General features: G+C 36.6%; 1 protein-coding gene across 2 annotated transcripts; it reads right to left on the bottom strand.

Moving 5' to 3' along the window:
- Positions 1 to 486: 486 nt before the first annotated feature.
- VN2R607 (vomeronasal 2 receptor 607) lies at positions 487 to 26,646 on the bottom strand. Of its 2 annotated transcripts, XM_007492560.2 has the most exons (6): positions 26,423 to 26,646; positions 24,413 to 24,704; positions 23,060 to 23,863; positions 6,537 to 6,761; positions 4,099 to 4,226; positions 487 to 1,387 (listed from the first exon to the last, which is right to left on the bottom strand). In XM_007492560.2, exons 1-6 carry the CDS (start codon positions 26,644 to 26,646, stop codon positions 487 to 489), a joined length of 2,574 nt encoding a protein of 857 aa, XP_007492622.2.

The following is a 26,646-nucleotide window of genomic DNA, read 5'->3' as shown; positions in this document are numbered from 1 at the left end:
TTAGCCTGACCAATAATTTGATCCTCTTATATGGAACTCAGTCTGTTGGAATTTTAATTATATGTGTGTATATGTATATGTGTGTATGTATTATTACTATCATGTTTCTATTTAACACTTCTTCCTCCTGAGGTGGGCATGAAGTTATGGTTCAAACAATGACTCAGTTATTCTCTATAATGATCTTTTTGTTTTGTTTGTATCATTCCTCATTTCATTTTGGCATTTTTATGTATTTAAAAAATTAGTTAATTTGTCATTTTTTATTGTTCCATATTATTTCATTACAAACATGTGCCTAAACTTCTATACTCATTACCCAATTGATGAGTATCCCCCTTATTTTTAGTTCATTGCTACTGCAAAGAAAGCTGCTATAAATATTTTCATCTGGGGAAAATAGATATATTTTCAAGCAAGATTAATTTTTAAAAACATCTTGTTATTATTGAGAGTAATGTAGAAATTTTCTGAATTCTTCTTGTCTCAGGAATTTGGATTATTCTTTAAAAATTTCTTGGTGTTCTTCTGTGGCTGTAGAAGGATTACATAGCACTTGGGGATAAAGATGCAGCCTAGTAAGCCAGCACTGGAACTCAAGATGGAGAAGACCTCCACAGCCACCATCATCTTCCCCTTGGTGCTCTGGTATGTGGGCAGGAAGGAAATCCAGACACTGCAGAACACAAGCATGCTGAAGGTGATGAACCTGGCTTCATTGAAGGTATCAGGGAGATTTCTGGCTAGAAAAGCCACAGTGAAGCTCCCCAGGGCCAAGAGTGCTATGTAGCCCAGGACAGAGTAGAAGGCAATGAGAGAGCCCTCATTGCACTCAAGGATGATGTGCTCAGTGTCAGAGTGTGTGTCTACATCGGGGAATGGGGGTGAAAGAAAGAGCCACATTGAACAGATCATGACTTGAGTGAAGGTACAAAAGACAACAAGAGAAATAGGTGCTCTGGAGCCCACCCATCTTCTCCTCTTGCTGCTTGGTCTTGTGGCTCTGAAGGCCAGAACCACAGTGATGGTTTTGGCCAGAATAGAGGAGACGGCCACTGTGAACATGACTCCAAATGTTGTTTGTCTGAGGAGACAATTTGTTGCAGATGGGCGGCCAATGAAGAACAGGGAACAAAGGAAGCATAAGGAAAGGGAGAAGAGGAGAATGTAGCTGAGATCCCGATTGTTTGCTTTGACTATGGGGGTATCTTTGTGCTTCACAAAGACCCAGAGAACCAGAGCTGTGAGAAGAGAGAAGGAAGCAGCTATGGAGGCCAAGGCTGTGCCCAAGTTTTCTTCATAGGCCAGGAAAGCCACCCTTTTGGGGAGGCAGTGAATCCTCTCCCTATTGGGATATTGGTCCTCAGGGCACTTCATGCATTGATCTCTGTCTGAAGAGAACAATAAGGTCTTTGAATGGCAGGTTTGCATACCTTCCCTATCAGTGGGTCCCAAATTGATATTATAATACTATAAATTTCTCCAGTTGATTCCATTGAATCTTGCCTCATAATCTATATTTTTGTGATCCTAGAAGTCAATTTAACTTCTTTCTTCTGAATTTCATCCCTTGTAGAATGGGGATTATAATGGCAATTTACTTATGAAATTGTTATGAAGATTAAATGAATTAACAATTGTAAAATATTTTGTAACCCCCTTAAAAGTGCTCTATACAAGCTAGCTAATAAAATATTATAGTAATATGTCTGAAAGTAATGAAATCCAATGTGTTGTTGAAATGATTTAATGGATGTTGACAATGTATCTTTTAAGTGTCTCTCCTCATCCTGTATAGACTTTTCCCTCAAGAAAATGTTTCAATTGTATTCACTAAGTTAGTCTTTCTGGAGCTCTTCTTAAACTCTCTGTGGAGATTCAGCCTCTATAATTTTTAAAGGTCTTGATTCCTTTGCCTTTCCTGCTGATGGTGAGTTCATCTATGATGGTGTATCTATATGCCATTAGCTGTTGACGAGATGTCTTTTGAGCTTTACCAACATGACTCTTAAATTCTTCTCTTGGACCTCAACTCTGAGTGTTCTAAGAATGTTGAAGGAAGGATCTGTGCATGTTTATGGTGGGGAAAAATATTCAGAAGAGAGGATAGATGATACTTTGTATTCAAAGGGCTAATATTAGTGGAAGGACTATATTAGCTCTGTTAGATGGGAGAGGGCTAGCTAGAGAGCTCTGCTAGAGGGCAACACAAGATTCAGTCCAGAAATTGAGAACAGACAAATTTAGATTCTATCTTAAGGAAATCTTAATAATGAGAGTGGTCTAAAAATTTAGGGAACTGCATTGAGAGTAATGGCTCTCCCCTTCTTGTAGATCTTTAAGCAGAAAGCAGTGGATTACTTGGGTATTGTGAAGATGGGATTGACTCTTCCCTTCCCAATTTTAGATTTAATCACCAGAAGTGTTCACACCCCTTAACTTTGGGGAGGACTGTGACCCATGTGTGCTATAGTAATTAATGAATAAGATTCAACTGCCTGGCTACTGGGCTGTCCTAAACAAAGCTTTAACTGTAATTGACCCATGTAAAAATGGAAGGAAGGCCCAGGAAGTGAGGAAAAAATGGTCTTTATAAGTGGCAAGCATTTCTGGTGAGGAGTTCTTTTACCTTGAAGTTGACTATAAGGACCCTGGAGATGCTGTGGCTGAGGACTGCTTTCTAGTTTCAATTAGAACTACCACATCCATGAGTGAAAAGGGCTGAATCCTTTCCATGGTTTATTCTGAAGGACCCCTGTCACAGAGGAGATCTCATGGCTAAATCCCTTATTTAACTTTCCTCTGGACCCCCTTTGCTTGGTCCCCTTAATCCCTGCCTGGTTCAGACCAGGCCAAGTCAGTATCTGCTCTCTCTGATTTTTTTCTTACATTTTTTCTTCTTTTGTAAATAAACTACCATAAAAGTCATTTGGAATTGATTGATAATTCCTGGGGACTACAATCTTAAGTTTAGTTCATACTTTTCCATTTTCCTCCTTATAACATGATATATGCAGAATTTCATGCAAACCAGGGTCCTACCACTTTTCAGATTTAATCCTTGTCCAGCCCATTCACTTACAAGAACCAAGTAATCCTTCCCCCAATGGAAAGGGTATATGGTCAGGTCACTGCCCAGTTCGCACCATTTCAGGTTATAAAAACAATGTCTTGTGTATCTTCCAGAAATGATCAGGAGACACCTCTTTGAAAGCTAACACTTCTATTGATTTACTGCTGAAGAGAGGGCATCCTCCCAAACACTTTCATTCCCAAGACTATTGAAAGAACTTCCTTCACAGAGGTTTTCTCCCTGAGACATTGCTCTAGGTCAGAGTGTTTCTATAGTCTATATTACTTCCCATTTTCCTCATGTTGGCATTGATTTTCTAAATATCTGACAGTTTACTTAGCTTTGCAGCTTAATATACTCTTCCAAGTACATTGGTTTCTTCTAAGAGATCCAAGCCTCATGGCGAATGGGGAGAAATCTGGAACTGAATAAGATTATGGAGCAACAGAAAGGCAAGGAATTTTCTGAGTAATGGAGGAGGATTGGTGCCTTCTTGGCATACATGGAAGCATCCAGGAGAAATAGTTGAGAGGAATTTAAAAATATGGTGGAATTCTGTGCAGTGTCCTGAGTTTGATTCTTAACTCTTCTTTATAACTGTGTTACTGCAGTTGGTCACTTTTTCTTTCTCTTCAATAAAACTATGACAAAGATAGTAGCATTTTGTCTTTGGGGTCTTGTGAGAAAAGAGCCTCTGAAAATTCTAAAGCTCTATGTAATGTAATGGTGATGTAGTGTAATGATCAGTGTCAATAGACATTTCTAGAAATTTATCCCTGAGTAATTGAGCCACACAAAAACTGGGTGAGAAATTTCCAGTCTGGTGGACTTCCAATACAGCAACTCTCACTAACTGATCACTCTTGACCCTCAATCTGCTTGATCTTTCTGAGTTTATTCCTAGGTTTCCTTTCATGTCATGTTCTATGGGAACTGAGTTTTCCATTACTAGAATATGACCCAAGTGTCATCCAGCTTTATTTTGTTTCTCTGTAAATGTGTTTGCTATGAGTTTCTGCACAGACTTACCTGTCTGGTTGGAAATCTGCCCCTGTGGGCAGGGTGCACAGTCAAAACAGCAGACAGGCTTTCCTTCCTGGACTTTTATGTGGAATCCTGGGCGACAGACTTTGTGGCATCTGGAGGGAAGAGGCTACACAAAAAGCATCCAACTCATAATGATGTTGTTTGGAGTCAGCATATGCATGTGTTAATGTGTTTTGTTATGCAATTTTAGTTTGTTGTTAGCTACAAGCACACAATCTGCTTATTCTGCAAAGGCTACCAAATCTATTTTTTTATGGATATAACATTCCTATGTGCTAAAGCTTGAGCCAGTTACCTTGGAAAAAAATCCAAGTCTCCCCAGACCAAAGTAGCTCTATTTCTTTCCTCTTATGGAGCAGAAAAAGCTTTTAGGATATGAATCAAGGTGTAAAGTCTGTTCCTCCCCACATCCCCTACTACACTGGCATATGAAAGGATTCGGAGAGGGAATAATGTTAGTGACTAGCATTTATTATCAATAGAGACTTTTCTTAAGATTCTTTAGTACAAGTATTTCTGTTTAGTCATTTCTGTTGTGTCTGACTCTTTGTACCCCATTTGAGTTTTCCTTGTCAAAGACAATGGAGTGCTTTTCAATTTCCTTCTCTTTCTCCTTCTGTAAATGAGGAAACTAAGGGAAAATGGTTAAGTGGTGAGGCAGGGGTTATACCTTTAGTGTCAGAAGAATGATTTAAAATCAGATCTTCCTGGTCCCTTGGCTGTCACTCTACCTGTTGAACTACCTAACTATCATACAAAATATTGGGAATATATTGAAAAAGGATAATGCAGATACTACCCCCAGAAAGGAGAACTATTTGAGTTTTGATTCTACAGTCTCTTAGTATGAGACATAGTAAACCTTTCTCTCTTTCTCTGTCTGTGTCTCTGGATTCCTTCCTCCATATCTCTTTCTCTTTCTGTCTCTCTCTCCATGGGAACATGTGTCACTCTGCATGTGTGTGTATGTGTGTGTGGGTTTGTGTGAGTGTGTAGTATAAGAGTAGTACTTAAATTTTTATTACTCCTATTTAAAAGTGGTCACATTTTGAATCAGTTAAAAGCTGTCATTTGAATAAAAGGAAGGAGTTCTTAGAAGCAAAGATTCTAATTGTCTGGGAGTGAAATGTTCAGAGTAAGCTTGTTTTTTTCATTATATCACTGAGGACTAAAGTTAGACCTGAGTCAATGTGGCAGAGAAGAGAGAATCCATAGGAATCCCCAGCTCTAAACACATTTTGCAGGAGATGGCCTAGATACAAGGCAGTCTCAAGAAAATGTCAGCTTTTTAACCCACCGTTCCTTGCCTGTGAATTTGCAAAATGTACAATTTCATTTACTGTTTGGTGAACCAAATATTACTAAGAACATGAATTGAGCCTTGATCATGAATAAGCAAGGCAGGCAAAAGAAAGTCAGGTGGAGTGGGGACCTAAACCTAAGCCTAAAGTGTGAATTTTTTTTCTGGACAGGATTTCAGAGCAATTGTAATTTTGTCCAAAATGCAATGTCTAAAGAGGAAGAAACCACACATGGAAGATTCTTATATTATCTTTGTAACCCAGGACTCAACTCAGATAATATCCTTAACAAATAGTTTTTGAATGAATACATAGCTGAATGGATGAATGATTAAGAGTTTGTGTTACATTATAAAAATAGTGAATCCCTCCCTCTGCCTTACAGATCATACACTTTTAGACAAACTCCATTCTCTGAATAATTTTGTTTCACTCACATAAAACTTCTAACTGACTGAGTACTTTGTACTGACTTAAGCAGGGATTTTGGCCTTCTCTCTGATACTATTAATACTAGATTTGTCAGGTTTTGAATTGATGACTCTGTATTTCATCTTTTAGTGAGATTTAGATAGTAAAGGTAGCTGTTATATTTCTAAGTGTGGAACATGGATCAACATAAAAAGGGAAATATTATTCCCATTAATGGGAGCTAGAATTAGAATTTGAATAACACAGGGTTCTCTTCCAGGAATCCTAAATATTTAGAGGCCTGATATCACTTAGAGCACTATCATACCATAGAAACTTTGCTGGATATAGTAGGCATTGATCAAGAATCATTAGCTCTAATAAGAAGTTTCTGAATGCCCCTACTTCCTTTTCTGTGACTGCTATGGACAAGGGAGATTCTTTTGCTTCCCCCTTCCACATCTGTGCAGTAGAATAAACTCACTGTTTCTCAGTCTCTCCACCTAAAGAGGAATTTGTCTTCATACCCTTGCCTCAACAACCTCTCAGCTGAATTTCACATAAAAACTTGATTTTCAAGCTGTTTCCTGAAGGGGATTTTTGTGCCTTTTGAACCAGGTGTGAAAAATGCTAGTGACTATTCTGGTGTGCTATGTGCTTTGGTTTACATCTTTCATTAAATAAACATTTCAATCGTTCTTCACCTCTCCCCATGTTCTGGGCCACACTATTGTCTTCTGCTGGATAATGAACTCTTGACCAAGTGGAGTCTCAGAAATAAACTCTCCCACTTTGACCAGAACCTCAGTGTCATTTCCAAAGGTCACATAGTTGAGAATATCATAGTTTGCCACAGACTTCTTCTCAGCTAAGACCACATGGTTCCCAGCACTGTTGTTAAACTGGATGTTCTTCAGGAAGGAGTGGAGCTAAAAAAAAAAGAACATGAAAAGTTCTACAGGTGAGTCTCTTAGGGATGGGTGCTAGACTCTAGGCTATCTAATTTTTTTTATCAGATACTTTGATAAAAGCTGAATTAGTCCATCCTTAGACATTTTAATTGTCACAAAACTAATGAATTCCTAATAAATTGGATAACAGAAGCAGGATCTAAAAAGATCTAAAAAGATCACTAGATTAGAAGGTTGGTCCAAATATTTGAAAAGAGATAAAAAGCCAGAAGGGTCCTCTCAGTTGAATGAGAGTAGAGCTGGGAAAGGATGTATGAAAAGAGAGCTTTGAATGTTGGTTCATAATATTGGAGGTGCTGCAGAGTGTCTTCCTGTGGTTTGTGAGTCTCCTTCCAATGCAGTGTAAGAAGCATTCATAACCATTTATTCATTGCCCACTATTTAAAAGGCAAGATTGGATCCTTGGAGTATTAAAGGAAAATCAAATGCATCTGGAGTAAAAGAGTTTACATTCTACTGAAGGCAACCACATTGAAACAGAAAAGTAGATACTGTGAAAGGGAAATTTTTCATCTTAACTTAATCAATCAAGCACTTGGAATACTCCACTCTTTTAACTTAGACAGGAACTGGAGGATCCTTTTGATAAAAGTTTACAACCTCAGAGGATGGGAGGTGGATCCCACAGGCACTGCCCTCTGGGCAGTGTCAGCTAACAAAAGAAATTCTGAATGGATCCTGAGATGTGATAGAGCAGCAGAAAGTGAAAGGAAGTAGAAACCAGGGATAGGAAGTCACTTGGAAAAAACTGCTTAAAAGTTTCAGCCCAGGGCATTCTGATTCATTCAACTGTGTTTGTGACTCTTGTTTAAAGAGGGATTCTGCTGTGCAGGTGTCTTTCTGTTGGAATTCTGTGATGGAGGGCCTCTGCATTGGGAGCTGGAGGAATTTGGCTTTGATGCCTCACTTCTGGCCAGAGACACTGGCCTTTCTGCTTTTTATTTGTCTTTAGTGGGATGCTCTCTTCAGTGAGATATTTGGATCCAGACTTAGGGAATTTAGCTAGGCAATATTTTCTACCTCTTTTTGACATATCCCCCTTTACTATCTCTACCTTGCTTTAATAAAGCTACTGAAGCTACTAACATTTATGTATATAAACATATAAACAAATAAATAAATAATTACACAATAATTTTTAAAATTCTTATATTTATCAAGGCCATTTCAATTATTACAATAGCATATGATTCCAGAAGGAAGAAAATATTATCAAATTATCAAATAGAGAGGGAAGGAAGAAACATTTATATATCACCTCACATGCTCCAGACACTGTTCTTTTTATATATGATATCTTATTTGACTAGGAAATGAAGAAAGAATTTGCAAGTATCAAGAATGCGAGCTGAGCCTTTAAGGAATCTAGACATTCTAGGAAGTAGATATGAAGTAGAAGAACATCTCAGATTTAATGTAAGGTCATTTGCAAAGTCATGGATTTGGGGGATGCAATCCTAAATTCAGAGAATAGAGTGAGATATTTGTTCTTTTTTCTTTTTAAAATTTAATTGATTAATTTGGAATATTTTCCATGGTTACATAATTTATATTCTTCCCTTCCTCTCCTCCCATAGGTAATGAGCAATTCAACTGGGTTTTACATGTATCATTGATCAAGACTTACTTTCATATTATTAAAATTTGCTATAGAATGATCATTTATTCTCCAGTAGCCTATTTTTGATACAACATATAATGTGTTAAAATATAGAGTGGGAGACTTCTGGCTAATCATAGCAGCAGTTTACATGCAGGACTCTTCCTCTCCTCACCACCTACAAATACAGGCTACCTCAAAAAGACAAAAAACCCAAATTCACATGAACAAAAAGACTCTACAGTAGGGTGCATCATTGAAGGTACATTGGATTTGGGCATTTTCATACCATTAGGAATTGAAAAAGCTTCCACCAAAATGCAAACTGATCCACCCTCCCCCACCCCACCAACGGAACCAGAGTCAGAGCCAAAATGAGCTAGGATCAGTGAATGAGCAAGGTGCACCCCTGGAGGGAGTGAGGGGCATCTCTCCATCCTTGGCAGCTGAATGAGACCACTGAGGACCTACCCCTGAGAGCAGCTAGACCTGAGACCCCAGCAGGGTGAGGAGCACAGATCGTGGGTGACTGCAAGGAGATAGCACAGAGAGTGGGTAGCAAACAGTGGAAACTTCAGAGACTCTAGAGCTGTCTTCTGGCAAAATCCTCGCTCCTTATCTCCATACACAGAAAGCCTCTCCATCATACTCCAATTTCTAATTGGAAAAGGAAGGAAAAACCACCACAGTAATTGCAAACAGTACCTGGGAACAACAACTTCCCAACTCTAAAAATGGAGGGGCCCTTTGGCCCTCCTAGCACGTGATTTGTATATTTGTATTTTCTTTATTTCTTAATCTTTAATAAACCTCTAAAAATATAATACTTTTAGCAGAGAAACTAATTTTAACTGTAACAGTTATAGCGAACCACGAGGATTGTGACAAAATACCCTCAATCTTTTTAACTTTCCTAAATCTTTACTAAGTTCAGCTTTTAATAGCTAGTGCCTAGATAGTGATTTTTTAAGCCAAGTTCCTCCAAGAATTTTCAGAAAAGCCTCTGGATCCGGACCTGTTTGATTCAAATCACTCTTGCTCTGGCTGCCACTCCTGGTCTCTCACTCACATGGTCCCAGCATCCAGACTTGTTTGACCCAGATCTCGATCACCTGGTGACCCGCCTGCCTGGCCCAATAACTCTAGCCTCAGAGCAGATCGCTCATTGCCCCAGGCCCAGGACATACTTCCACCAGCTGGTAAAAATGGAGCTGATTTTTCCTTAGGCTATGATCAGCCTTCACATGAACTGGGGCCAGGGATCACAGGGGAGGGGGGAGAAAGAAAGAAGGAAGAGACTTTCCAAACAGGCATTTAAAGCATGGCTACTATAAGAGGATATCTTTTGACTGTACTGATACTTTCATTTACTTCACCTGAGTGCCAGGGGAAAAATTCAGCTCCCTGCAATTCTTTAGTCAAATTTGAGATTCCTAAAATCCATGCTCATTATGTTGAGGTAGCTCAGCAGCTCAGTGAATTGAGAGCCAGGCCTAGAGATGGGAAGTTCTTGGTTGAAATCTGGCCTCAAACACTTCCTGGTGGTGTGGCCCTGGGTGGGTCATTTGGCCCCCATTGCCTAGCCCTTACCAATCTTCTGCCTTCTGACAATAGGCATCTAAATGGATAAAGAAAAACCCAAGGAACTTTAAAGAGTCTGGAGGTTATATTTTTAAGGCATTTCAGACTCCAATGTTTTATAATCTCTGTATTCTATTTCATTTTGCTGATGGTTTTGTTTAAGGTTTAACTTTGTGATTTTAAGTTCATATATTACTGCATTCAATACTATTCTGTTATACTGAATCAGTTTAATGTACTGGGTTTTAACTACTGTTAAATTCTGTTGCTTCTCCCCTATAACCATACTGAACAAATATTATTTAGTAGGCCAATATTAAGCCAGATTTTCTATTTTTGACTTTGTAAATTGTCACAAAGAGGATAGTTGGACTCCATCAGAAAAATTGCCATAACAACCTTTGGAAAATTTAATGAGCTAAATCTCTCAAATTGATTTTAAGGGTTCTTTAGACATGATTTTTATAATTTTTCTTAATCTCTGGTCATTTTGCCTGCCCCTAACACGAGGTAAGGCCCATTTTAGGAGCTAAAGTAAAATACAATTATAATCCCAACTCCCGCATTTCTAAAAATGTGAATGGAAGCTGGGAAGTTAATCCCAGGGAATATAGTACCCATAGAAGCCTCCCCCCCAAAAAAAAGTGGAGCATCTCTCATTTATACTCTTCAGCTCATCACTTTACTTCCACCAGAATGATATCTAGAATTCTTGATGATGTTCAAAACCCAAAATAAGTTTTACTTTGTTTAAAAATATGTTTACCAAGGTTGAAAGATTTGCTACATTTGTAAAAACTGTGACAAATATCCATCAGTTCAAAGACTTTTAAAAATGCCATACATCAACTCATGTGTAAAAAATGATAGTGTGTTAGTTTGTTATTGTAATTAATTGGGCTATTGAGAATTTTGTGGATATTGATAGCACATATTTGTACTACTATTCTTTATTAAAAATGTTATCTTGTGAAATTCATTTTTTTGTACTTACAGTGGATCATGGCCAGATATGAAGAGGAAATTGGATCTCATTTTTGGTGAGAAAGCCTTGTATTCTATATATATATATTTTTTAGCTGACAGCGTGTCAATGGTTATAAGCTACATTTTTATTTTTAAAACTCTTTTATTATTATATTTTTTCTTGCATGTACAATATATTATTTCAGTCTTTTATTTTTCTCTACTTTTTATATTTGAAGCACATGTCACCAGTATTAAGATTTTCATTAACTTTTTGATTTTGCAGTAATATAAGTTTAAAATACATTTGCTATAATGTCAATACATGCCATAAAAGCTTGAGATTATAAAAATTATGCCACTAATTTTTTTTAAATTATGGGACTTTGCTTAATGGGTCTGTCTGATTCCTGGACAAGATACACAAAAGAGCCTTTGCATAGGGCCAATGAAGCACAAAGCAAAACCTGATTAGTGCCATAAAACAGCACACAGGATATATTAGTGTGAAGACTCAAGGTTGCAACCCTTAACATATGGTAAGATGTAGGCCTTCCTTGTATCCACACTCACTCTGGAAATACAGATGAGTACCCCAAACTTGGCTCCTATAATCTGGTCCCTTTTCTGGCTTTCATAGTGTGGCAAACTTTCTGGAGTCCTGGCTACTGACTGGGTAAGTGCATCATTGCTTAAATCATTTTAATTGGGCCCTGATTCAAGGACCTGTTACAGATTTATTTTTCCTTTAACTGGAATTTTTACACATAAGACGTTGATAGTCTATATTTTCATCCAGAAATTTTCTTTTTTATTTGGATTTATCTTATGTCTTTTTAATTTCTTTTGCAAATTGATTCATATACCTCATAATGCAGCCATGCGTTCCTAGCTAATCATATGTTTTTCAATCACCCTCTTCATGGGGAAATGTAAAAATATTATTATTTTGAATTGAAAAGTTTTAATTCCTCTTTAGAAGTATTTTACGTTAAGAAAGATGCTACCTCTCCAATCCAGAAACTGAACTGTTTGGAGAAGACACCATGAAGATCCCTCCAGACCACAAGCTGCACGAGAAGATCAAGAATGAACTTTGGGTGTGGTTGATTGAACATTTATTTGTATGTATACTTTCATGCCAAAAGGGACTGCCCCCTAACTGGCTTTTGTCAATGTATCTAGCAATTATTGGTGTTGTTCTTTTTTTATCTTATCCTCAAATTATTGTAATCTTTAAGTTGATTATGTTTTCATGATCCTTTTGGGGAAAATCTTTTCCCAATAGGATCAAATGGAGAATGTAAAAATGGAGATTTGAACCCCAGACTTCAATCGCCCGAAGTCCTTGCTAGTTCCCAGATTGCTCTATAATTTCCCTGAGTCCTCACATGAATGCGAGAACACAATGGCTATTTAAACTGACTGTACTGCCTACTCGCTCTCCCTGCTCCTGCTTCCAAGCACACGCGTCTCTCAAGATGTAGAGTAAGTGAAACTGAATAGGCCTTTTGGTCCTCCTAGGCATGTGCTTTCTATATTTGTATTTTCTTTATTTCTTAAACTTTAATAAACCTCTAAAATATAATACTTTTAGCAAAGAAACTAATTTTAACTGTAACACAACGCCAAGAAAAACAAGAAGAAGGGATTGACCCTGGATAATTTTTCCAGAGGAAAAAAACCAGGCTACAGAGGAAATAGAAGAGGAAATGCAAATAAATGCACCAAAACCTTCCAAAAAATAGAAATTTCCCACAAACTCCTGAAAGATTTAAATTGGACCTTACCAAAAAAATGGAAGTCTTCTAGCAAGAAAAATGGGAAATAGTTCAAAAAGAAAATAACAGTTTAAAGGATAAGAACTCCCAATTGGAGAAACAGCTGGAAGCCACAAAAAGCAGGATAGACCAAACCAATAAGGAAAACAAGTCCTTAAAGACCAGAATGAGGCAATTGGAAGCCAATGATCTTACAAAACAGCAAGAATTAATAAAGCAAAGTCAAAAGACTGACAAAATAGAAAACAAAATATCTCCCCGACAAGATGGCGGATCAGGAAAACAGAGCATGATGGGACAATCTGAGAATCATTCGTCTACCTGAAAAGCCAGAAATAAACAGAAATATTGACATCATAATACAAGAAATTATCCAAGAAAACTGTCCTGATGTTTTTGAACAAGGGCGAAAATAGACATTGAAAGAGTTCATGGAATACCCTCTACACTAAATCCTCAAAAGACAACTCCCAGGAATGTAATTGTCAAATTCAAGAGCTACCAAGCTGAGGAGAAAATTTTACAAGGAGCCCAAAAGAGACAATTCAGATATCAAGGAGCACCAATCAGATTCACACAAGATCTGGCAGCTTCCACACTAAAGAACCACAAGGCTTGGAATATGATATTCAGAAAGGCAAGAGAATTGGATCTTCAACCAAGAATCACCTGTCCATCAAAGCTAATTATATACTTCCAGGGGAAAGTATGGGCATTCAACAAAATGGAAGATTTCCAAGTATTTGTAAAGAAAAGATCAGAACTAAGTGGGAAGTTTGATATCTAAACACAAAGATCAAGAGAAACATGAAAATGTAAATAAGAAAGAGAGGGAAATGGGAGAAAATGTTTTTAATTCAAACTTTTTTCTTTAAGGGCCTCAATAAGATTAAATTATTCATATTAGTATGTGTGGAAAATGTTATTTGTAGCCCTCAAAAATTATATTCACTATTATAGTAATTAGAGGAATCATTCACAGAAAGAGATTGGGTTAATATGTGCTATAAGATGATATGCAAAAAAGAAAAAGGGATGGGGAATCAAAGATGGCACCAAGAGATACTTGAAAAAATAAAATAAATAGGATAGTCTTTATCACACAAAGATACACATGGGAAGGGGAAGGGAAGAATACTTTTATAATAAGGAGAAGAAGAGAGTGCTAATAGGTAGTTTCACTCTCAGTGAAATCAGTTCTGAGAGGGAAGAACATCTAGATCCATTGGGGTATTGAATTCTATTCTACACTACAGAGAAAGTAAGAATGGCAAACTAGGGAGTGTAGGGGCAGAGAGTACAAAAAGGGAGGGGAAGAGATGGGGGAGGGAACTGAACAGATCCTGAAAAAGTAATAAGGGAATAAAAAGGGAGGGGGAAGAAAGGAAGCTTATTAAGGGTAGGGATTAGGGGGGACTGATTAAAAGCAAACCACTGGTTTAAAAGGATATAGCAAAAGAAGAATGGACAGAACTAGGAGAAGATATCAAAATGCTGGGGAATGCACAAGTCTCAATCATAACTTTGAATGTGAGTGGGATGAACTCACCCATAAAATGAAAACAAATAGGAGAGTAGATTAGAAATCAAAATCCTACCATATGTTGTCTGCAAGAAACACACTTGAGGTTGCTAGACACTCACAAGTTTAGAATTAAAGGTTGTATCAAAACCTATTGGGCTTCAATTGGGAAAAAATCTTCATAGAAACCTCTGACAAAGGTTTAATTACTCATATTTATAATGAGCTAAAACAATTGTACAAAAAATCAAGCCATTCTCCAATTGATAAATGGGCAAGGGAAATGGATAGGCAGTTCTCAGATAAAGAAATCAAAACTATTAACAAGCACATGAAGAAGTGTTCTAAATCTCTTATAATCAGAGAGATGCAGATCAAAACAACTCTGAGGTATCACTTCACACCTAGCAGATTGGCTAACATAACAGCAAAGGAAAGTAATGAATGCTGGAGGGGATGTGGCAAAGTAGGGACATTAATTCATTGCTGGTGGAGTTGTGAATTGATCCAACCATTCTGGAGGGCAATTTGGAACTATGCCCAAAGGGTGACAAAAGAATATCTACCCTTTGACCCAGCCATAGCACTGCTGGGTCTGTACCCCAAAGAGATAATAGACACAAAGACTTGTACAAAAATATTCATAGCTGCGCTCTTTGTGGTGGCCCAAAACTGGAAAACGAGGGGATGCCCATCAATTGGGGAATGGCTGAACAAACTGTGGTATATGTTGGTGATGGAATACTATTGTGCTAAAAGGAATAATAAAGTGGAGGAGTTCCATGGAGACTGGAACAACCTCCAGGAAGTGATGCAGAGGGAGAGGAGCAGAACCAGGAGAACATTGTACACAGAGACTAATACACTGTGGTATAATCGAACGTAATGGACTTCTCCATTAGTGGCGGTGTAATGTCCCTGAACAACTTGCAGGGATCCAGGAGAAAAAAACACCATTCATAAGCAAAGGATAAACTATGGGAGTGGAAACACCGAGAAAAAGCAACTGCCTGAATACAGAGGTTGAGGGGACATGACAGAGGATAGACTCTAAATGAACACTCTAATGCAAATACTATCAACAAAGCAATGGGTTCAAATCAAGAAAACATCTAATGCCCAGTGGACTTACGCGTCGGCTATGGGGGGTGGGGGGGAGGAAAAGAAAATGATCTATGTCTTTAACGAATAATGCTTGGAAATGATCAAATAAAATATATTTTAAAAAAAACCTATTGGGCTTCAATTGACAGGAAGAAGGCAGGAGTTGCAATCATGATATCTGACAAAGCCAAAGTAAAAATAGATCTGATTAAAAGGGATAGGGAAGGTAACTACATCCTGATAAAAGGCACTATAGACAATGAGGAAATATCAGTAATCAACACATATTTACCAAAGGGTATCGCATCCAAATTTCTAAAGTAGAAAGTAGAGGAGTTGAAGGATTTTAAAATTAATTGTGGTTGGACTCTGAATATATTTATTAGGTGGTCACCAAGGATTTAATTTCTAAATCCCAAAATTTATTACTAAAGTAAATGGAATTTATGGTAGTTTATTTACAATAGAGGATAGATATTTAAGGAATGAGAGACAGACAGAAAGAGAGAGAGAGAGGGGGGGGGGAGAGAGAGAGAGAGAGAGAGAGAGAGAGAGAGAGAGAGAGAGAGAGAGAGAGAGAGAGAGAGAGAGAGAGAGAGAGAGCTCTGGTTTCCTCTGATACCAGTTAGAAATACTAAGCCCCAGGCAAGGGAAGAGAGTCTCAAGACAATGGGCCTTTCCTGGAGGCTTCATGCCTCCAGAAAGGTGGGGTCACTAAGTCTGCCTTTCACTCCCCAATAGCTACCATCTAATTGAAAGCAGTCTGAAGTCTCCTGAACATTCCTCCAGGGGTCCAATTCATCCAGTCCAATTCCAAGTCAGAGTTCTTAATCGAATATCTCCAAATCTATACAAATGTTTGAATGTCTGAATCTGACTGTTCAAATGTCTGAATCTGAATGTCTGAATGTCAGAATCGGAATGATCTCCTTCTGCCTTCTGTTTCTCTTTTTAAAGATCTTTTACTCTTGTGTCACCTCCCCTAAATTGCATGTCTACCAATCACAGCAGATGGTTTTCTCCAGGATTTCACATTGTTTAGCTCTCACCTTTTGTGGTTAGATTTTATTTCCAGGTCTGTCCACTCATTAGTTCTCACCTTCTTTGGTTAGATTATATATTTTTGGGTTGCTTAACAACTCTTTTGGTAAGTTCAACTTTTGTAGTTATTTAACATCTTTTTGTGATTAATTCACCCTTTGTAGTTACTTAACACCTTTTTGCAGTTAAAATCTAAAATTAGATTGTAGCTTATAATTCTAGCTTCATTATAAAGGAAGAGCTAAGTACCTTCATTGTTACAATCAGGAGATTACAATTTTATCTTCACAATAAAGAAAGAGTGAAGTGTCTTTATTGTTACAATTAGGAGATAGCTAAATCCAGTCTTCACAAGGAGGCAAGAGATAGTAAAACTATACTAGTGGGAGACCTGAACTTACCACTATCAAATTTAGATGAATCAAATAAAAAAATTAATAAGAGGTAAGAGATGTGAATGAAATCATAGAAAAATCATAGTTAATTGATATATGGAGAAAAATAAATAGTGACAAGACGGATTACACCTTCTTATCTACAGAACATGGTATATTCACAATGATTGACAATGGACTAGGGCATAAAAACATGGCAGACAAATGCACAAAACAGAAATAATTAATGCAACCTTTTCAGATGATAATGCAATAAAATAATAATCAGTAAGGGGACATGGAGAAGCAAATAAAAATTAATTGGAAATTAAATAATATGATTTTCCAAAATCAGTTAGTTAGAGAACAAATCAAAGAAAGAATTAATAATTTTATTGAAGAAAGTGACAATGATGAGACATCCTTTCAAAATCTATGGGATGAAGCCAAAGCAGTACTCATGGGGAAATTTATGTCCTTGAGTTCATATATTAACAAATTAGGGACGGCAGAGGTCAATGAATTGGACATGCAAATCAAAAAACTTGAAAGTGAACAAATCAAAAATTCCCAGATGAAAACTAAATTAGAGTTCCTAAAAATTAAGGGAGAAATTAATAAAATTGAATGTAAAAGAACTATTGAACTAATAAATAATACTAGAAGCTGATATTTTTTAAAAAAATAAACCAAATAGACAATGTATCGGTCAGTCTAATTAAAAAAGGAAAGAAGAAAACCAAATTAATAGTATCATAGATGAAAAGGGAGACCTCATCTCTAATGAAGAGGAAATTAAGGCAATCATTGAAAACTATTTTGCCCAATTATATGGCAAAAAATATGACAATTTTGGTGATATGTATAAATATTTCCAAAATAAAAATTGCCTAGATTAACAGAAGAAGAAATAGAATTCTTAAATAATCCCATATCAGAAAAATAATTTCAAATAGACATTTAAAAACTCCCTAAGAAAAAAATCCCCAGGGCCTGATGGATTCACAAGTGAATTTTATCAAACATTCAAAGAACAACTAATCAAAATATTATACAAACTATTTGACATAATAAGCAAAGTGGGAGTTCTACCAAATTCCTTTTATGACACAAATATGGTACTGATTCCAAAGCCAGTCAGGTCAAAAACAGTGAAAGAAAACTATAGACCAATCTCCTTAATAAACATATATACACAAATCTTAAATAGAAATCTAGCCAAAAGACTCCAGCAAGTGATCACAGGGGTTATCGATTATGACCAGGTAGGAGTTATACCAGGAATTCAAGGATGGTTCAATATTAGGAAAACCATCCACATAATTGACCATATGAACAAGCAAAACAACAAAAATCACATGATTATCATAATACTTTCAGAAAAAGCTTTTGACAAAACACAACACTCATTCCTATTGAAAACACTAGAAAGTATAAGAATCGAAGGATCTTTCCTAAAAACAATAAACAGTATTTATCTAAAATCATTATCCAATATCATGTGCAATGAGGATAAACTAGATGCATTCCCAATAAGATCAGGAGTGAAACAAGGATGCCAATTATCACCTCTATTACTTGACATTGTACTAGAAACACTAGTGGTAGCAATTAGAGAAGAAAAAAAATTGAAAGTATTAAAATTGGCAATGAGGAGACCAAGCTATCACTCTTTGCAGATGATATGATGGTCTACTTAAAGAATCCTAGAGAATCAACTAATAAGATACTAGGAAAAATCAACAACTTTATCAAAGTTGCATGATATAAAATAAATCCTAATAAGTCATCAGCATTTCTATATATCTCCAACACATCTCAGCAGGAAGGATTAGAAAGAGAAATTCCATTTAAAATCATCTTAGACAATATAAAATTCTTAGGAATTTATCTGCTGAGGCAAACACATGAACTATATGAACACAACTACAAAACACTTTCCACACAATTAAAACTAGATCTAAATAATTGGAAAAACATTAACTTCTCATGCATAGGATGAACTAACATAATAAAAATGATCATCCTACCCAATCTTATTTACTTATGTAGAATATACCCATTGAATTACCAAAAAACCTTTTTACTTAATTAGAAAACATAAGAAAAAGTTCATTTGGAAGAACAAAATGTCAAGGATATCCAGGGAAATAATGAAAAAAACTATGAAGGAAGGTGGCCTAGCAGTACCAGGTCTTAAACTATACTATAAAGCAGTGGTCATCAAAACAATTTGGTACTAGCTAAGAGACAGAACAGAGGATCAGTGGAATAGACTTGGGGTAAGTGACCTCAGCAAGACAGTCTATGACAAGCCCAAAGATCCCAGATTTTGGGACCAAAATCCACTATTTGATAAAAACTGCTGGGAAAATTGGAAGACAGTATGGGAAATATTAGGTCTGGATCAACATCTCAAATCGTACACCAAGATAAACTCAGAATGGGTGAATGACTTGAACATTAAGATGGAAACTATAAGTAAATTAGGTGAACACAGAATAGTATACATGTCAGATCTCTGGGAAAGAAAAGATTTTGAAACTAAGCAAGAATTAGAAAAAATCACAAAATTTAAAATAAATTATTTTGATTACATCAAATTAAAAAGTTTTTTTACAAACAAAAGAATTGTAACCAAAATTAGAAGAGAAGTATGAAATTGGGAAACAAACTTTATAACAAAACCTCTGAGAAAGGTCTAATTGAAGAAATTTATAAAGAGCTAAGTCAATTGTATAAAAAATAAAGCCATTCTCCAATTGATAAATGGGGAAGGGGCATGAATAGGTGATTTTCAGTTAAAGAAATCAAAACTATTAATAAGCACATGAAAAAGTGTTCTAAATCTCTTATAATCAGAGAGATGCAAATCAAAATAACTCTGAAGTATCACCTCACATCTAGGAGATTAGCTAATATGACAGCAATGTGAAGTAATGTACTGACTCCACATTCAGAGGAAAAACAGTGGGAGTAGAAACACCGAAGAAAAACCACTGCTTGACTACATGGGCTGAGGGATATATGATTGGCGATATAGAATCTTAATGAACATCCTAGTGCAAACATCCACAACATGGAAATAGATTCTGATCAAGGACACATGTAATACCCAGTGGAATTTTATGTGGGTTACAGGAAGGATGGGGTAGGGGAAGGAGTGATAGAATATGATTTTTGTAACCAGGGGATAATGTTCTAAATTGACTATATAAAGTTAAAATATATATATATATATTTCAAAAATAAAGTGAAGATGTCACCTATCTACTTAACAATATAGATACACCACATATGTGTGGGTGTAAAAGATTTTTTAAAGAAGAAGTATAATGTGAAATCAGCTCGGTAAGCTAAAAGTCAAGAGAAAGAATTTTCAATTCCAAGTTAACATTTCAGTTTTTTAAAAGGCTCTATGGAGGTATTGATGGCTCTTGAGCAGAAGTATAATATCCTGGATCAAGAGGATGGCATGGTTAGGTGTTCTTTAGGAAGATTATTTTTTGTCTTCGTTCCATAATTCCTTTGAATGTATTTGTATTTGCTTTTATATTATTTACATTTATTTTACATATATAGAAAATATATTCTCTAAATTTATATTCTATATATTTCTTTTGAATATATACATAAAACATACTCATTCAATAATAGAAATGTGTATATAAATATATACATGTATGTCCATATGGGTATATGTATGCACACACACATATATACATACAGACATATATTTAGGTTGTCCTCTCCATTGTTAGTGTTGCTGTCAAGAACCCATAAATTAATATATTTGAGGATGAATATCTGAGAAGGGAAACTGGAGATTGAGAGAAATTGGTTGGGGAGGGGGTTAACTTAGAGATAACACAATAAAGAAAGAAAGACTCAGAGACAAAAAATTCAATAACATGGATTCCAGTGTGCATGCTCCTTTGACTGTGAAAAGAGAGAGCTATACATATCCCCAATATTTTATTTTTTCTGATCTGGGCAGAGAGAGACCTTTGGGAGGGCTTCTGGAATTAATCTGAGAAGAAATTAACTTTTGTTGGTGGTTTTGTGTAATTGGAAGAAGAAAGAAGATTTAACAGTTGTCCTCCATCTCTCTGGCTGTCTCTGAGTCACAGTTGTAACTGGACTGATATTTCCCAAACCCTCCTAATTCTCTTTGTAGACTAGGGACACCCCTATCCCTCTTACCTCAGTTCTCCATCCAGTTGTTCCCAATAAATCCCTTTACTTGAGAAAGGAAGAGTGAAGAATATTTCTCTGAAATCCCATAGTTCCCCAGAGTTACTTAGAAAGTGACTAAGATCAGGGGAGAGGAAAGGGAGGCAGAAAAAGCATGGGTGGAAACTGGGAGGTGTATCTTGATCTATTAGCAATCAGTGATCAATAGGCAACTCCAGAATAACCCAGAGTAACCCCTCTAGCAGCATCTCTCTATCACTCCAGAATATCTATCTCCATTATAACTAGACATCCTTGGGTTCCCCTAGCAGCTCTCTAGTCAAGCCAGAGTATATTCATTTACTACAACTAGAAATAGCCTCACAGATTATCTCTTTATTACATTATTTGATGATCATGTGACATGGCAGAGAATTTAACACTGGCTCAGTTAACAACCACAAGATCAAAGAGGTGTAGACTGAGATCATTTAGGACTCAGAGCCCCACCCATAGGTCCAATTAACTTTTGGAAGACTTAGGGAGTGGTCAGAATAGGATAAGCTCAGAGTTAAGACTTTCTTACAAGGCTTAAGTAACCAATCATTTAGTTTGGTACATGAGCATATTGTTCACAAGAGTCAGTTTTTTAATACATCAACAATATTTTCAAAGTTAGTTCATACCTGGATCCCTCTAAGTAGGTACATCAGAGTAGGGAATTTATTCATTTTTGTTTTCAGATCTCCATTGTGTAGTATATTTACTGTCATATAATAGAAAATTTTTAATTGCCAGTTGATTTATTGTCAACTCTATAAAAGGTGATATAGAGAAAGGGGAAACAGGAATCCAAGATTATAGTTAAAGAGGATTTTTCATTGAACAAGCATCTATTAAGAACTTTACAGGGTAGGTTATTCATTATGTCAGTGCAGGAGAGGAAACACAAATCTAAATAAAATTCCTATTCTCCAGTATTTATTTTGAAAAGTCAATACAAAAATCTGTTTTGAGACAAAATCTCATGTTAAGATCTAAATCTCCATTTGGAAAGGCACTTGGAGTCCTTTAATCCAACCTTTTTTTATTTAAAGATGAAAGCTGGAGAAGTCAAGGGATTGTTCAATGATACCTGGCAAAAAAAAATTTCAGAGGCAAGTTTTGAACCCAGGTTTTCTGACTTCAAAACAAAGACTCTATCTGTTGTACCATGATGCTCTGGAGTAACTAAGGCTGTTAGGGAAAGGAAAGACACATGGCTTTGACTTCCTTAGACTGATGGAGGCATGGAACAGGAAGTGTTGCTGGTCACAACCTCCCTGTGAAAATCTTTAGTGGGTACCTAGATGGAAAATTGTCCCAGGTCTAGAATTTGGGTGTCAGGAAGAGTCATTTTCATAGTTTTGTATTTGGCCTCAGATACTTATTAGCTAGCAGTTGTAAAAAATAGACTCGAATACAGGGCTACAATCCCCACGAGCCTTTGCTCCACTTCCCCAGAATGCCTTGTAATCTCACCTGGGCCGAGATTGAGAAGGTATTTAAGCTGATACAAAGGCTTTTGAGGAGCTCTCTCTTGGCTCTTTTTGGACTTCCGTTTTGGAGCAGGCGCGTCTCTTGCGTGATGTGAGGTTATTTTGTCTAGGCCTCTGGCCTAGACACATGTTTCCTACTTGTATATTCTTTAATATTTAACCTTTAATAAACCTCTAAAAAATATAATACTTCTTGCAGAGAGAAACTAATTTCTACCTGCCTCAGTCTCCCCTACATTTTAATCTTTACACAGTGTGACCTTAAGCAAGTAACTTAACCTTGTTTACCTCAGATTCCTCATTCATGAAATGAATTAGAGAAGGAGATGAGAACCCACAAAAATTTCCCAAAACTCTAAGGGACCAGTTGAGTTTGATTCTCATTCCTATATCTTAAAACAGGTAGCCTAAATGATGATAACTCTGAAATGGCCAGAAATTACTTATTAGGCCTTGAATCTACAGAGTTCTTCACTGACAGATGAGGAGACCTGACTTATTAATCTCATCTCTCTTGAATTCAACAGTGCCCACAGCCAGATATTTTAAAATCAGTACCAGAAGGGGAGATCTTACCTTCCAGCGATAAGTACCCAAGATATTTCCATTGCTATTGGATTCCATTTCTGATCTCACCAAGAACATTTCATGAAGGGCCCAGGCTACAGCATACACAGCATTGTAAACAGTGTAACTCTGGTCAGACATAGTCATGTCTAAATAGCTCAATCTCAGTGTGTCCAAGGAAGCATTTGGTGAACAGACAGCTCCATCTACTCTTCCTACTTTAGATGTACATCCAAAAGCTGAGTTCCAGAAGTTCTGAAGGAAGATATTCTCTGGGTCTTTGGCAGGGTTAACGGTTTTCAGAAAATGTTTGAAACCAGGAATGTTGTTTGTCTGCTCTGAGAATATCAGAGCTCCGTGGAAATTATCAAAATAGACATAACCTGGCTTTTTGGCAATATCCCAGTGACTGCTGGTGATCCACATTCTGTATACAAGGGTATGAGGAATCTCGCTAAACCTTAGGGTCAGTAGTGCATCTGTATTGCCATAAATTACAATCACTCTGGCTGTAGAATCAGATAGTTTTTTGAGAAAATAAGAATGAAAGCGTTCATCCTCTGTCCACGCAGTAAACATCTTATGTATAAAAGCAACACAGACATCATTTCTGACCATTTCTTCTTGAAGATCTCTTAGGAACTTCTCACTTCTTGACTCATCTGAGGCAACCAATCCCACCCAGGTCCATTTGAAATGCACCATTAATCGAACCATGGCAAGAGGAAGAGAGGTGTCCCTGGGGGCCATCTGATAGACAGAAGGAAACTGGACTGGGTCACTCAAGAGGGGATCAAAGAGGCCATAGGTGACCTGAATAGGAACCAAACATGAGCTTAGTTAATGCATTCTATGAATGTCTTTTTTTAACCCTTCCTTCTCAACCCACTATATTCATCCTCCTTTTCCTCGAATTGAGTAATTCTTCATCTCTACCTATTAAAGTAACTTCTGATCATTCAGGCCACCACCTAAGGGATCCTGTCCTTCATAATACCTGACCTAGCTCAAACAGATATAAGGTCAGTGCTTTCTGACTGTTTAACCTCCTTGCATCTCTAACACAGTGCACAGAGAATTGAACATATTTGATATTTAACAAGTATTTGCATTTCATTGCATTGTTTCACGAATTCTGTAGGTGACAATTTGCTGCTTCCTACAAGAATTGATGAAATGAAATTTCTTTTTGCTCCTTTACATGAAAAGTTTCCTTTTCCTTCTCTGGGAGGCACCTGAGAGTTAAATTATACATTAGGATTCTCCCAAACTTTTGGAGTCTAAATTTCAAGTAGTAGAGCCATTAAAGCCTTTCTGTGTCCTCTAAGCAGTATAGACTAAATTGAAGCTATAAATCCCTACCTGTGGGATCCTATAGAGCTCAAGTAGGGTTCCCATGGAAACAGTCAATTCAGAAGTGGCTCCTCCAATGACCACTATAGACTTGCCCTGCCTCTCACAGCTGTAGTTTGGAATGGTTGGTCCTTGACCTGACAGCCACAGCAGGGAGCTCTCCAAGGTTCTGTCATCATTGTGATAGGCATTGAAGATATGAAATCCCAGGGTTATATTGGGTAACAGTTTGGTGTTCCTGTTGATCTCTTCTACAGCAAACATCAAGGCCAGGACCTGATAGTAGTGTTTGGGCTGCCAGCTGCAGGAGGAAGGAGATTGTTAGGAACAAGAAATATTTTTCTTCCTACTCTTCCTCCTTGAAACTGAAATTTTTAAATGGAGAATTTTTTCCATCAAATGTAGGTACAATTATGAGTGTACTCACATAGTGAATGACCATAACTACTTTTTGAGTCTCACATGTTGCCTCAGTGTCTGAAAATTATATTCTATTACTGTAAGGGACTCAGATGCCAGAACTTTGACCATCTTAAAACCTATCTGGTCTCAAGGGCTCAGGGCCAGTAGAGGAGACTCTCTACCCTCAACTAGCTTTCTCATCACACTTAGATCACAGTAGCAGTTCTCTACCAACTACCTTGTGATATCCAAAAACTATTGTGTGAATGACCTGCATTCTTTGCAAAGTCAGTAAATGAATTTCCAAAAATTATGGCAATTGAGTTCAATGACTAATAAAGGAAAATAAGACCAATACTGCTGTGAATATTAGGCAACAATTTTTTAGAAATATGGTAAAGACTCTCATCTCAAATCATATGCCCATATACTCTCCAGTGGAATACTTCACCTACCTATTAGAAATTATATCACATATGAATGAGAGAAAATAGATTATATTAATTTTCAGATTTGTCTGCTTAGTATAGTTCATGACCAAACAAGAGGCATAGAAGATGAAAGATGACAAGAGCAACTAAGATTATTTTCCTCACAAAAACAAACCTAATGCAGCTAAGATAACAAGGGAAAAAATTTAACTGGAAAAATGCATACAGCCTATCATTATGTCTCATTTCCAAGATATGTAAGGAATTGACTAAAATTTTTAAAAACCAAGAGCTATTCCTCAATTAATGCATTTCAAAGGATTTAAATAGATAAGTCTTCAAGTCAGAATTCTAAATAATCTAAAGTTATTAATAATTTTACAAATGACTAATGATCAGCAGAAAGGAAGTAATAGCAACTCTGAATTTCTACTTCATATCCATCATATTGGTAATATTGGAAAAAAGAAAGAAATGTGAGAGGAATTTTAGGTAATAGTCTCAATGTTGACATTTGGATAGCAATCTGTATATATTGCCAAAATGTTATTGAATTGTAGACGTCTTATGACCAAGTAATACCTAAAAGAATGAAAAGATAATGTAATGTAAAGGATCTTGGTGTTTAATGTATATGTGTTTGTGTATACATACATACATTTATATTTTCATTTTGTATTGGCAAATATCTGAGCACTAAGAGGATATACATTGATCAGGAAATGGCTGAACAAATTTTGATATGTGGATATAATGGAATCTATGTGAGCTGTAGTAAAAGGAGAAAGATGATTTCACAGAAATGGCAGAAATCTTGTACATACTGAGATAGTACAAAGACAGAAGAACTTAGAAAACAGCATATAATTTAACTGCACTATTATAAATGCAAATGATCTGAGAATTTGAAGAACATTGGGCAGTGCAGTGATTAACAATTGCAGAAGATTGATTATGAAGAATACACACATTTCCTTACAGAAAGGTGATGGGCATCTCTAAATTAAGACATTCATTCTTGGATATAACTAAAATGGAAATTTTTTGCTTGATTATACTTATCTGTTACAAGTGCTTTCCCTGTTTTTCCTTTTTTTTTCCAATGGGAGATTGTAGGTGTTTGAGGGAGAAAATAACTGGTTGGCAATGAAAAAAGTAACTACAATAAAATAGAATAAGTACTTACTGATGGTGTTTTACAATATGCTGAGGGTGTTTCCAAAACCATTTCCAATATGGGAATTTGTCCAATTTATGTAAAAGTAGAGGAAAAAATCCTCCAACAACAACATCCCCATCTCTATAGTATGTGGGGCTGAAAGTCCTTTCTGCATGGCAGGGGTTCCCTTCTTCCCTGCCCACAGAGAGTAGCAGCTGCAGGAGCAGGAAGAAGAAAAGTTGGAAGAACAT

This window comes from Monodelphis domestica, chromosome 4 (genome assembly GCF_027887165.1).
Source record: "Monodelphis domestica isolate mMonDom1 chromosome 4, mMonDom1.pri, whole genome shotgun sequence".
In the NCBI taxonomy this organism is placed as follows: Eukaryota; Metazoa; Chordata; class Mammalia; order Didelphimorphia; family Didelphidae; genus Monodelphis; species Monodelphis domestica.
The sequence above is the reverse complement of the archived record's forward strand: the minus strand, read 5'-3'. Positions and strand labels throughout refer to the sequence as shown.

Excerpts from the sequence above, each read along its gene's own strand:
- VN2R607 (XM_007492560.2), bottom strand. The coding sequence starts at position 26,646 with ATGTTCTTCCAACTTTTCTTCTTCCTGCTCCTGCAGCTGCTACTCTCT. Across the intron at positions 23,864-24,412 it reads AGCTCTATAGGATCCCACAG|GTCACCTATGGCCTCTTTGA; the intron begins GTAGGGATTTAT and ends GTTCCTATTCAG. Across the intron at positions 1,388-4,098 it reads ATTTCCAACCAGACAGGTAA|AGATCAATGCATGAAGTGCC; the intron begins GTCTGTGCAGAA and ends CTCTTCAGACAG.